The sequence below is a fragment of the Cucurbita pepo genome, chromosome LG08 (genome assembly GCF_002806865.2).
Source record: "Cucurbita pepo subsp. pepo cultivar mu-cu-16 chromosome LG08, ASM280686v2, whole genome shotgun sequence".
In the NCBI taxonomy this organism is placed as follows: domain Eukaryota; kingdom Viridiplantae; phylum Streptophyta; class Magnoliopsida; order Cucurbitales; family Cucurbitaceae; genus Cucurbita; species Cucurbita pepo.
Window position 1 is genome coordinate 7,279,397 of NC_036645.1, and position 12,988 is coordinate 7,292,384.

Consider the following 12,988-nt stretch of genomic DNA (forward strand, 5'->3'; position numbering starts at 1 on the left):
TATAATGTTCTGGTACTTCTCATCTTTATAAACATTTTTACTTGGTGTCGTCGTCCAAGTTTAAGAAAATATAACAACTATGGTAATGAAATAAAGAATAAATCTATATCTTGATGGTTATATATATAGAACTTAGATAGATTCCATCTAATCCAATGTTTCCAATCCGTTGAAACTTTGTTCGTTATTCTCTTCAGGTAAGTGAACAAATCGAATATAAGCACATTATTTAGTAAATGTGTTGGAATTGTTGTTTAAAATAAATGTTTTTCTTTTAACTGGACTATAAACAGGGGAACCGGACTCATTTTGGTAAACTGTAAAATTCTCTTACATTAACATTCATTTTTCCTATTTTTTCCCCTCAATCATGAGATGTGCAATTCTCAGGCTCAATTTTTTTTTTTTTTTTTTTTTTTTTTTTTTTTTTTTTTTTTTTNAAATTTCTTTTGATGAGGTAAAGTGTTTTAATCTGCAATTTTTGGCCATTAAGTACGGTACCTTTGGGAGTATTTTATGGTTAAAACTTCAAAAACTTTTGTCAAACAATGCAACAAGGAATAAAAACATCTATTCTTCGCCTAAAAACATTTTTCCGACCAATTTTGTAACTTCTGTTAAGAAGTAATAAAATAGTGTTATGAAGAAAACAATAAAAAGAGAGCAATTGGTGTTTAGGTTCACAATTTGTGAACAGAAAACACTTCGCTTTTAAAAAGTTTGAAACTAATTAATCTTGCAAACAATGGTCAACATCAACTCAATGGAATCAGGCTTGATTCTTCTCCACAATCCATTAGTATTGTAAAAGCCGAACCAGATAGCTAGCCATATTCATCAATGTCTAATCTATTTGAGTTAATAATGTCGTTTCAAATCAGCATTTTATATATGAAAAGAGTTATAGATATGAGAATAATCTCACTTAATCACCAGACGAACACCGGGCGCAGTTGCAAATAAAACCAAACCCCTGGTATAGCAGCGTTTGCCGAGCCTCATGATCCATACTTGCGTCGATATAGCAGATCCGTAGCTCTTCATCTGTAGTTATACTATAATTGTTACTTTCTTTTAACATGGAAACGAGCTTATCCAGCCATGGTTGCAGAGATTTGATAGGTTTATGATAAATCAAAAAGCAGACTACTCCATGCTTTTTTCTTCCACAATACAAATCTCTTTCAACAAGTTACATTCTTAAAAGTGTCAAAAACGATAGGTTTGTTTTATGTATAGCCAGCTATATTCTACCTATGCTCTTTCTCAAATGTATCTCAACCTTTAATTTATACTGAAACACGAGAAAATAACGTCAACGAGACATTAAATTCAAACTTACCGGGCTCAACATCACGGAGGGCCTTCAATCTCGCGTTTGCATTGTTTATCCATATAATGTGTGTATTTGGATCTGCAATGGACACAGCCATGATATTATACTTAGCTAACATATGATTTTCTGTCCCGTATTATATACACATTCCTAATGTCTCAAATCCCATTACATAATCTGTTATCTTCCCTAACATTAAACCGTAATCGACATCTACTAATGAATTCAAAGCTAGGATGCATTTTATGTTTCAACTAAAAAGACAAAGCTCAGGAAAAAAGAACTAAACAAGAGGGTAAAAAGTGGAATGAGAAAAAAGATGCAATCATGCAAGCAAAAAAGTTAAGGGCACTGACCACAGTCGTGATTATAGAAAGATGGTAGCATGTAAACAGCATTCCCGACAGCAGCTTCTGCTTCAACACAGGCTGCTGCAAGAGAAAGAAGATCCTCATACCCTCCAACCAATTCAATTCGAAAGGCATTAATACGAATTCGTGCGAGAACTCCAGTGTACCATTCTTGAGTTAGAACTTGGAATATGTAAGTTAACAACAACAAGAAGAAAGAATAGCATGACAAGAAAAATTGTCACAAATCTTTGCCAGCATGTAGTAGGATACAGAGCAATTGTTCGTCTGTGATGCTTGCGTTGACCAATGCTTTTCTCAGCAGGCTGTAACCTTCTTTTAGCTGTAGTTTTTAGATGAATAAAACTGTGTTCACATAGTAATTCGAGAATTCAAACAAAATATATACATCTATTTTATTTACTTATAAATAAATAAATAAATAAATAAATAAATAAATAAGTAAATAAGAGATAGACTATCATTGACATGGAATATAAATAAATAAATAAAGAAGAAGAAGATTATATGGCAGGTGGGGTGCTAAACACTAGCCATCCCTTGGACACAATTGGTTGCAATGAAACAGCATTTGCTTGAAGATAAATTTCCAATCAATTGAGAGGTGGAGTTTAGCTTAATGCTTCAAATTGAGCCTCGCTATTTCAGTGGTAGAAACTCATCTTTTTGATTGATTATGATTGGAGGCACTTATAAATGGGGTTCCTGTGACTGTGATATAGTTCTTATAAGACTTGTTTCAAGACCTTTTTTAGTAATTGTTGATAATATTGCAGACTTCCTGCCTACTGGAAAATATATGCATACTTAACATTCAATGCAAACTTAAACTAGTCCCTAACAAAATCGAGCTTGCCAAAGAATACCATCAATGTTCTAGCTAAAAGTTCAATGAACTAAAACAATATGGATCGCTAGCTTAAACCTACAAAGCTAAAAATGAAAAAGTTGCAAGCTTATGAGGTGAAATATGAATCGCCAGTTAGTTCATGTAATAGAACGCTTTCAAAATAAACCTAAATGTAATGACGGAAAAATTTTGTACTCTCTACTGGAGATAGACGAGAGGCCATCATCATAACTTATCCAAAATGACATTATCAAAATAGTGAAGTATCTTACCTCCGAAACCATATGAGGAGACAAACTAGAAGGCTGAAGTATGTCAAGATGGTCAGAAGATATAGCTCCAGATATGACCATACAAGCCAATCGCTTCACCAAAAGAGGATATTTTAAGCCTCGCTCCCTTGACAAAGAGATGAACACAAACAACCTGGCAAGTTAGATGTACGACTACAAACTAGTTTTTCGTGTTGAAGGAACATTGAAAGCCATGTGCGTGTTTATCAGGATGTTATTATTTTGTTCACATTTTCTACCTTTGCATGTTTAATTTTCTTGGTATATTAGAGAGAAATATCAGTATACAAGGCGTTTTATGGCTCGAAAATCTAGAAGATCAAAAAGGAGAAAACAAATCAAATATGGAATTAAAAAGAAAACAGCCTGTATTTACATGCTAATTACTAATTTTGTTGCTTATAGTTTTCTCTTGATTGGTTTCTAGAGATACCCGTGTACAAAATTATTCCATGAATGCACCACAAAATTCTGATGACAGTAGTTTAACATGTAAAGAATTGAGTTCGGTTCAGAAATAAACATGGAAAGCTTCGTCTTGGAATACCTCTTCGTTCTTTTTGTGGAAGGATTACTAATTTTTTAGATTATAGTCTCCTAATCATTGCATATCTGTCCATGAAGCTGACATTGGTTCTTTTTTGAGTTCAATAACATTGTGAAGGCGGTGATTCAAACCTCTAATCTTGGACATTCTTTTAAATATACCTCGACTATTATTCTTAGCACACATTTTATTTGGCCATCCAAAACTGAAAGGGGAAGCTAGAGAATAGAAGAGGAGAGCAAATCACCGACATGGTTTTGGGGGCCAACAAAAAAAAAGGTAGGTGCAGTAAAATTATAGACTTAAGAAAGATCTACCAATGTGACAGTAAAACGTCCTTTTTACCCTAAAGAAACAAATAACCAAAAAGAAAAAGAAAAAAGCAGAAATAGGACAAAGAGTCCGAATTGATTAAAGAAAAACAGACAAATAAGCAATGCAACTGGAAAGTCAAGCCTATAAAACTAAAGAGGACACTCCATGCCCATACCACAAATCAATCACATCATCAAGCCTTAAAAAATAAAAATCTTTTGCTTTCTTTTCAGATACTCCAAATTAATCACAATTGTATGACTACAATAAAGCAGAAACTTCTGTGTGCATGTATGTACCGTGGGTAACATTGAATTAATTGGTGACATAAATGATCGAAAATTGAATGCACCTGCAATTCTTGTCGTAGTCTGACCAATCTGCTTCCATTTCGACATCATGAAAAACCTAACAGAATAAATAGATTTCTTTCACTCCAAAAATCAGATAATTATGGCGAGAAAATCCTAGACAGAAAAAGAAATACCGTAGTTTATGCCTCCCTAGAAAAAATTTGATTTCTAGGACAAGATAGTATGTATGGTGTAGATAATAAAAGAAGACAAAGATGAATTACAGTTCTCAACTACAGTTCATTATAATTCAAAATATTTGAAAGATTTATAATTTATTGTTGTTAACGATATACTGTTCTTCATTACATTTGAACAAATTGATCGAAATGAGCAATAGATATAATTTATACAACTAATGCACTGAAAAGTATTACTTGATTTCAAATTTAGATTTTTAAAAACATTAATCCTTTTGAAATTAAGATACGTCAAATATATAACCTAAGGAAACGATTTGACATTCAACATTTTATACCTCGAATCATTTGGACGATCATGTAGAATCTACAAATTTAGATACTAAAATCAAATTTATTCCAGGACTACTATTTCTTTTATATCAAAGTTTCCTCTTATTTCCACATTTCCATCAGCTTTTACATCAATCGAAACGAAATGACGGTGTGATTAGCAGAATAAGTTCTTTCAGGAGCAAAACAACAAACATATGGCGGACAACGGACAAAAATCGAAATCTCCTGAATAAAGAAAGTACCGCGACAATTTAAACAAAAGAAAGAATTATACGTTCAATTTAATCTTACATAAGTTCATAAGTTCGATTTTATCGAAGGATTCGAACCGCCAATTCAACACTAAAATACGCAGGTAAAAACTAATTCATGTAAGAACGTCTAGAGATTTCACAAAATAAATTTAACGCAAGACAGTTCAAGAATCAGACAATTTCTAAAACTGATTAACCTGACCTAAAACATACTAAGGAAAGAACGAGAGATTATATTGTATTAATACCTTGGAATTTCGTTCACACTCTTTGCAGCAAAACGTTGGACGATGAGCATCGGCGTTAGCATTAGCATTTCTCTGCAGCTTCCGCAAGCAGAAATTACACACATGGTGAACAGAAGATAGCAAAGGATGAGCGACAAGTGGCTTGGCTGTGTGTATGAGATCTCCAGCGCCGATCTTGCGAGTGGCGAATACACCACGACCGGCAGAACCGGTGAGCGAAACTCGTATCGGAGGCGGACCGCTGGGGGCGTCGGAATCAGCGTTGTGGCGTCCAGCGGTGGAGGAGATCGAAGGCGGAGAGGGAGATGGCTTGGTTTGAGAGTACGCGAATTTGAACCGGGAAATCCAACGGCGGTAACGCGCCAACGAAGACGACGTCATTTCTCTCTCTTGAGTCCGCAGTAGAGAGAGAGAGAGAGAGAGAGGAATTAGAGACAAAATAGTTGGATTTGGGCCTACTTGGGCTCATCGGCCGAATTTCCACTGGGCCTGTTCGCATTAATGGCCCAATTTTGTCATGCTTGGAATTAATTAATTAATTTAAGGCGGAAATTATTCTCTTTTCCCATTTTTACCCATAAACTTGCCAAAAATTACGTTGCTTTCTATCCATATGTCCAACTGTCCAAGTCTCTTTTTTTTTTTTTCCTTTTTTTTTTTAATTTTAAATTAAAATTTAGCCTTTTATTTTAAAATTAAAAAAATTAATTTATGCTCCAAACTTAGAGGGTTATATCCACTCTTTTCATTTAAATATTGCATTAAAAAAATTGTTTCAAAATTATTAATTTGTAAATTTTACACGTGTATAATAAAAATTTAAATAAAAGAATTAATGTATTATTAGAAACAAATATTGAAATAAAATGAATAAGAGTATTCATTATTCTCCAAATTTTTTTCGTTATTATGGTTAAAAAAATAAGATAAACAAGAATGGAATTAACAAAATCCACTATTTTATAAATATACATAACCAAAATCAATTTTATTTAAAAAAATATAGAAACTATAATAGATTGAAGCTGAAAATACTAGGACTAATAAATAAAACTAAAAGGACATGGACTGAAATGATATTTAGATACGAGAGAATTACAATATTTACGGTTACATAACTCAAGTTTAGCCAAATGTTGTATCATGTTAATATTTAGGTTAAAAAAACGTCATTGAACTCACTATTTAAGATGAAAATAGAGGAAAATTTCTTTAATAAGTAACGGTTTTTACCATTGGATTATCGAGCGGTGTCGTCCAATCCCAACCTTTCATTTGTTTGATCATTCTGAATCTGTTTTGGCGGGATAAAACTATCCACAGACAATCCAGGAACATTAAACGCCACATCATCAATACTCCAGCTCTCCTGCAAACGTGTGATCATAGGACCAGTTTTGAGATCGTCTCCAAATCGTGTGATGACGACGTTGGTCTCGCCAGAGTGGGCGATCATTACACCATCAACCGGTCGATAATCGTCAATTTTTGTGGACATAGTTGTTTCCCAATACATTGGGTGAGAACCAGGGGATTGAATCCGAGTCAACGACGAATCTTCCAAGTATATTAAAAGTCCACGTCGTTGACAAAAGTAGCCGTAGATCGCGTGCTTGATCATCTCGGCTGTGTTGTCGCTTCGATCGACGAGGTCCGTCTGATCTGCTGACAATTTTAAGACAAAACAATCAACAGCCATGATTTGCTTTTCTCCCATGTACTGTGCTGGAGAGAATACTTCAGAAATTGCTAGCGGATCAAGTCCCTGTTTAAAAGCGTTGCATAACATAAGTCAAAGTCAACATCTTCCAACATATTATTATTCTTTTAAAAACAATAATTGAATTATTAATTATTATACACACCCTTCATCCACCCCACTTAAGTCCAGGCACACCAGCTCTTATAAGATTCATAACTCCCCAGGGACGGGCGTAGCAGTGTCCTTACTGGCACACCAACTCTCATAACATTCGTAATTTCCAAGGGACGGGCGTAGCAGTGTCCTCACTGGCACACCAACTCTCATAACATTCGTAATTTCCAAGAGACGGGCGTAGGGATTAGACTTTGAAATGTGTGAAGAAAGATAGGTTTTAGCTCTTCTCTATTCAAGCACTCAAATAAAAAGCTTTAATAATTTAAACAACTTTTTTGTCTCCCACAAATGGTAGGGTCTCAACATCATTGTAGGGTACCCTCCATTTTCTTTCCTTTTTTTTCTTTTTGAGGGTGGGGCTAAATTAATAGGCCTACCCACATCTAAAAAAATAGAGAGATTAATAAATAAAAATAAAAACTCGACATCCAACCACATGAGTATAATTTGGTACGTAATGTATCTCTCTTTAATCTTAAAGTAGGTTAAAATCTCGACCCTTTCATTATAGAATATTTTTAAAAAAAATTTATAAAATGTAAATACAATGATGTCTAAAATAGAATATTTAAATTTTCAAAACTAAACTTAGATTTAATTGAAAAAAAATTAAAGCTTATTTGATGAGTATTTTATTTTTAATTTATATTTTTAAAAATTAAGATTACAACTAATAGTTTTATATGCAGATTTCTTTGTTTTGTCGTCAATTTCATAAAAAATATATTTAAAATCTAAATTAAAATTTAAAAATGTAAAAAAAAAAATAAAAAAAAAATGAAGGGTAATAAAATTAAAACTATTTTTAAAAAAGAAAAAAATTTTAAAAATCAAATTAGGTGAAATAATATTGAGTGGAATTAAACATTGAAAAGGCTTGCCTGAAAAGCACGGCGGAGAGGGCGGACGGCGCCCTTGGCGGCATGAGAACCAAGCCAAGGCGTGTGCCTCCAGGCGACGTTGCCATCGCTGCCGGCCACAATGCTGTGGCCTCCCACAGCCAGCTCTATCAGCCACTTATTAGGAATCATTTGCCACATCACAAAGCAACCTTTTTGTGCCACTCCAACGGTGGGTCCTCCGCCGCCGGAGCTAACCTCATCCGCCATCCCCATAGTTAGTTTTCCCGTCACAAATATATTCTTCACTCTTCCTTTCAGTTTTCGACACCCAGTCGCAGCGATAAAATGTTCTATAATATACTGAGACGACGACGAAACCTATACGAAAAAAATAATTTGATTGATTACAATAATATCTCTAAATTATAATACTATTTTGATCATATTTAAATATTTAAATATATATTTCTAAATATTCTTATAATTAAAAAATATATATAATTGCATTAAACATGAAATTTGGACATTAAAATCCGTACACATTAGTCCATTTAATTGGCAACACTTTATAAATCCACTCCAAATTTATTTAATAACTTCGCTAATTTAATTATAATATAGAAATAAATTATGTCAATTGAAAGACATATTTGAAAATTTTTAAATTTTAAGAATTAAATAAATAAAATAGTTACAGGATTTGTTTCATAATTATTTTATTTTATTTTAATTAAATTAAGTATATAGTTCTCAAGTTCAAGCAAGTTTCGAAATACTTTTAAAAATTAATTTTTATTTTGAATTAATCTAAAAATATAAGCATTTTTCCATTTAAAAATAGTAAAAAAACTCAATCTAAATTTATAATTTAACATAAATCCAAAAAAAAAAAAAAAAAAAAAAAAAAAAAAAANTTTGTTTCGTTAGAGTAACCTGACTCTCAACTCTCCACGATGGTATGATATTTGGTATGATATTGGTTGATTATAAACTCATGGTCAGTCTCTAAATTAGAAGAGTTGGACTTTCATCATCTTCACCTAATATATTTTTTCTAAAAATATATAAAAAGAGAAAAAGATTAAATAAAAAAAGCTGAAATACCTGATTGGTTGAGGAAACGATAGTGTTAGGTTGAACGGAGACGGGAAAGAGAGGGCAGCCGAGGACGCTGAGAAGGACATTAAGGCTATCGGACTTTTTTCCACAATAAAGGATCGAAAGATGAGTTCTGATCCAGTTCCGCCACGATCGTCCTCCGCCTCTGCTGCCGGCGGTGGTGCTACGGTTGCGATTCCGAGTCCGGCCGTCATTTTCGTCGATCGGCTCCTCCGATAACGGCGCAAGGCGATTCATCCTCTGCAATTGCAATTTCGGAAGAAGCAGAGAAAAGAGAGTGGGAGGTTACCTAAAAAGATCAGAGAGAAACAGAGAGAAACAGAGAGAGAGAGAGAGGAAGCGTCTGAAGCTTTATGTACGACTGCTTTAATAGCGACCTCCCCTCGCTCGTTCTCTTCTTTTTCCCCCACTTGCGCCCTCTCGCGCGTGTATCCCTCTCCATTTTCTTTTTTAAATTCGAATTAATTAATTAACTCTATCCAATTAAATTACAAATTTAGTCTTCTTAATTTCATTTCTAATATTTTATAAAATTTCATAAATAACAATTAAAATTATAATTTAACCATAATTAGACCAAAAAGAATTTGATCATATATTTATAAAATATCTATTTTAATATTTTATATTAAAAAATGATAATTTTGGTTATTATTATTATTAGTTATAATTTTATCACAACAATATTTAATGAAATCTCGATTATAATTTTTTAAATAAAAATCAAAATGGTCGATTAAAATAATTTTTTTTAACGATATAAGAATTATAATAAATGAAACCTATACAAAAATAAAATGATATTTTAAAAATATAAAGACGAGAATAAACTTAAGATTTATTATTTTATTATGTGAATTTTGACATTTATACTTTAAGAAAAGTAATTGTTGCACGTTTTTTTTTACGGGAAAAAATAACCCTTTAATAAAGCTATTGTAATGTTTCAAGATTTGTTTTGAGTGTGCTATTTTGAATTTTTTTTAAAGTAAATTCACCAATAATAATAATAATAATAATAATAATAATAATAAAACTACAATATTCCAATTAAATTGAATTAATATTGAAAATATCAAATATTTTAAATAAAATAAAAAATAAACTTATCTGAAATTAGATCTCAAACTCACAAAAGTATAAAAATTAAACTATATTTATCGCTGTATCATACATTTATCTCTAAATATATATATATATATATATATATATATTATATTCAACCATATATTAATTGATATATTACTTTATTGTATAGGGTCCATGCTATTTTTACTTTAAATTGTTTTCACACTAAGTCTTAAAGGCTAGTTTTATATTCTTTTTCTCCCCCAACATGACTCCTAGACCTATACTCCGAGAGGTAAATGATTTATAAAGTTTGAAAGTAATACGCTTCGAGTTGGTATTTGGAATCTGACAGAGAGTCGTTCTAAGTCAAGCACACAGTTATTAAAAAAAACTGTATATGTTTAGGATGTGATATCGACTCATTGACAAACTTTTCTTTAATGCTCGGGTGTCGCACTATCCAATAAAAAAAAGTGTTATTATATGTAAAAAAAAAAAAGTGCATCTAGTTGATATATATAGTAATTATTTATTGTTTTAATCATTTTTCGATTTTCATGTCTTTAAGATCGTTCTTATATGAATGTGAGCTCGATTCAACTCGTTCTTTGTACTTGGGTGTCACGATATTCGGCTCACAAAAGTTACTATAATATGATAGCAAGTGAGTTTGATTGAAAATTGAGTTAATGAACCGATCTACTTCTTCACACATGAGGCTAGTTAAAAAAAATATATTTTTTTACCTAATCTAAGTGCTGAAATCGGTTGTTTTATCCTAGAAATTTAACCCATTGAAAATGTTAATATTATATTTTACCCATATTAACTTTTTTTCTTAACAGTAGTTTTTTAAATTTGACAGCATCATTGTTGTAATGCTGTCTCACGTGATGAGTATGGACAAATTTAAAAAAATACTCAACAAAGGACTAAATTATATACATTTAACTTTTTTGAAAAAAGAAAAAAAAAAATATATATATATAATATATATATAAACAAAATAATATTAAATAAGTTAAATGCATAAAATTTTAAGTTTGTTGGTAGAGCTAAAAAAAAAAAAAAATGTCTAAATTTTTTAAATATTTAAGAATTTATTAAATATAAAATTTAAAGTTTTGTTTAATTTGTAGCTATTGTAGGTCTTTTTTTTTTACCGAGGTACTATCAGTAATTTTTTTCGCTTCTCGAATGAGAATGTAAAAACTTCTTTTCTAGTTTTGGTGTCTTACTATACTTAATAGACGATACTAAGGCTAAAACGAGGCAAGAAAACATTTATGACCATGTGTACAAGATCATATAATCCAAACCCGAGTGTGAAAATCTTGACTTTGAGTATTTAAAGCATTAGGTGAAAAAACTGAGTCACCGCTAATATTTTTCAACGGTTTCGATAGAAATATTCAAATTTGATGAAATTGACACATATTTTCAGTAGAAAAAGATCATGGAACCGATTTCTTTACTTAATCGACCTATTTATTTATTCTTTTAAAAAAATTTAAGAACTTTTTAGACACGTTTCTCACACGTTTGTAAACTAAAATTTTATAATTTAAATTATTAAACTAATTATATTTGTTAGTGTGAGAAATCACTTTGGGACATGATGACCATCTTACTTCAAAGCTTTGCTTCTCAATTTTTTTTAAATTAAATAATAAAAAGCTTACATTTCCTTGCAATTAAAATTCCAAGAAATTAGATTCTTTTTATTATTTATTTGATTTCATAATTTTTAAAAATAGTTTGGGAGAAAAAAAAATCCAAGAATAGAAAATAATTTTATTTTATAAATATAATTTTAAAAATAACAAGAACAATGATAATAATAATAATAATAATAATAAAAGAAAACAAGGACAAATGTTCTTTCAATAAAATTTTGGATTAAAATAAAAATAACTCAAACAGGAAAAAAAAAAAAAAGTAAACATTATATTATATATATCTTATGTAAATTTAAAATGGAATTAAATTGATGTTTCAAATTGGAAGACAAAATAAATAGTAAATGGTGGGCCCTACATAATGAATCGATGACGTGACAAGTAATTCTAAATAAAATAAAAAATAAAAAGGAAAAAGAAAAGTGAGGTGGGCGCGTGGAGAGAAACGCGAGTGGTGGTGTACGTTGTGTAGTCAAAATACAACGCCACCACGAATGGCTACCGAGAAGGAGGAGGAGCTTAAAAGGGAGGCAATCTGAGTGCAGACAGCAAGTCTACATCTTTTTTTAAACTTTACCAGAAAAATAAATAAAAGTTAAAATATATAAAATGGTAAATTCTTATTTCAGGTTAATTCCTAATTTGGTAGTCTAGTTTTATTCTCAATATATTAAAAATAATCAATTGAATATGAATATTATCATTTATTTTAACATGAAATAATATACCTTTTGGAGTAGCTTCGAAGTTGAAGAGTAAAAATAAACAATTCGTTTTTATTAAATACTTGTCTTAAGAAATATTTTTTAAAAATGGTTAAAATTATTAAAATACAATCCAAAAGCTATAATACCAAAATTGTCTTATTTTCGCTTTTTGTAAAATAAATAATTTATTTTATTAAATACTTTAAATTGTGCCTTTGAGGGCAATAAATATGATTTAATTAGCGAAGTCATTTTCTCTGACGTTTGATTCGTACTGTTTGGATACGTTTTCCGATCCTATGATGATGGGCTGATTTTCGAATTTACCTTTTACTCCCAACCGTAGTATTAATTTTTACATCCACGTGTAACCATTTCATTGGCTTTTCCTCTGCCACAATTTTAATTCCGGTGGACCCTCTTTTCTTATTTACGTTGACTTACAGGTTTCAGCCGCTGGGCCGTCGTTTACATCCACGTGTAAAAATTTAATGTTTTTCAAATAAAATCAGTATTGAAGATATAAAAGATAAGAGTTAAACATTTGGAGTGGATGGATCAATCCTCTAACCTTCAAATGAAATCAATCCTTTTTATCATCCACGCATCTAGCTAGCTATTTTTTCACAAGACCTCTCCTACAATATC

At 31.1% G+C, this 12,988-nt stretch overlaps 2 protein-coding genes across 2 annotated transcripts; both read right to left on the bottom strand.

The window, feature by feature from the left end:
• Positions 1–749: 749 nt before the first annotated feature.
• Positions 750–5,512, bottom strand: LOC111799615 (histone-lysine N-methyltransferase ATXR4-like). Its single transcript, XM_023683029.1, is given in 8 exon segments — positions 750–1,044; positions 1,343–1,414; positions 1,693–1,869; positions 1,960–2,029; positions 2,830–2,956; positions 4,065–4,120; positions 5,044–5,451; positions 5,453–5,512. Coding segments are annotated over 8 exon segments (1,089 nt in total). The 3' UTR covers positions 750–925.
• A 579-nt stretch (positions 5,513–6,091) lies between these two features.
• On the bottom strand, positions 6,092–9,207 carry LOC111800643. The gene is made up of 3 exons (XM_023684431.1): positions 8,869–9,207; positions 7,804–8,142; positions 6,092–6,808 (listed from the first exon to the last, which is right to left on the bottom strand). The coding sequence occupies exons 1-3, from the start codon at positions 9,118–9,120 to the stop codon at positions 6,284–6,286; spliced, it is 1,116 nt and encodes a 371-aa protein (XP_023540199.1). The 5' UTR covers positions 9,121–9,207; the 3' UTR covers positions 6,092–6,283.
• Between the last annotated feature and the right edge of the window lie 3,781 nt (positions 9,208–12,988).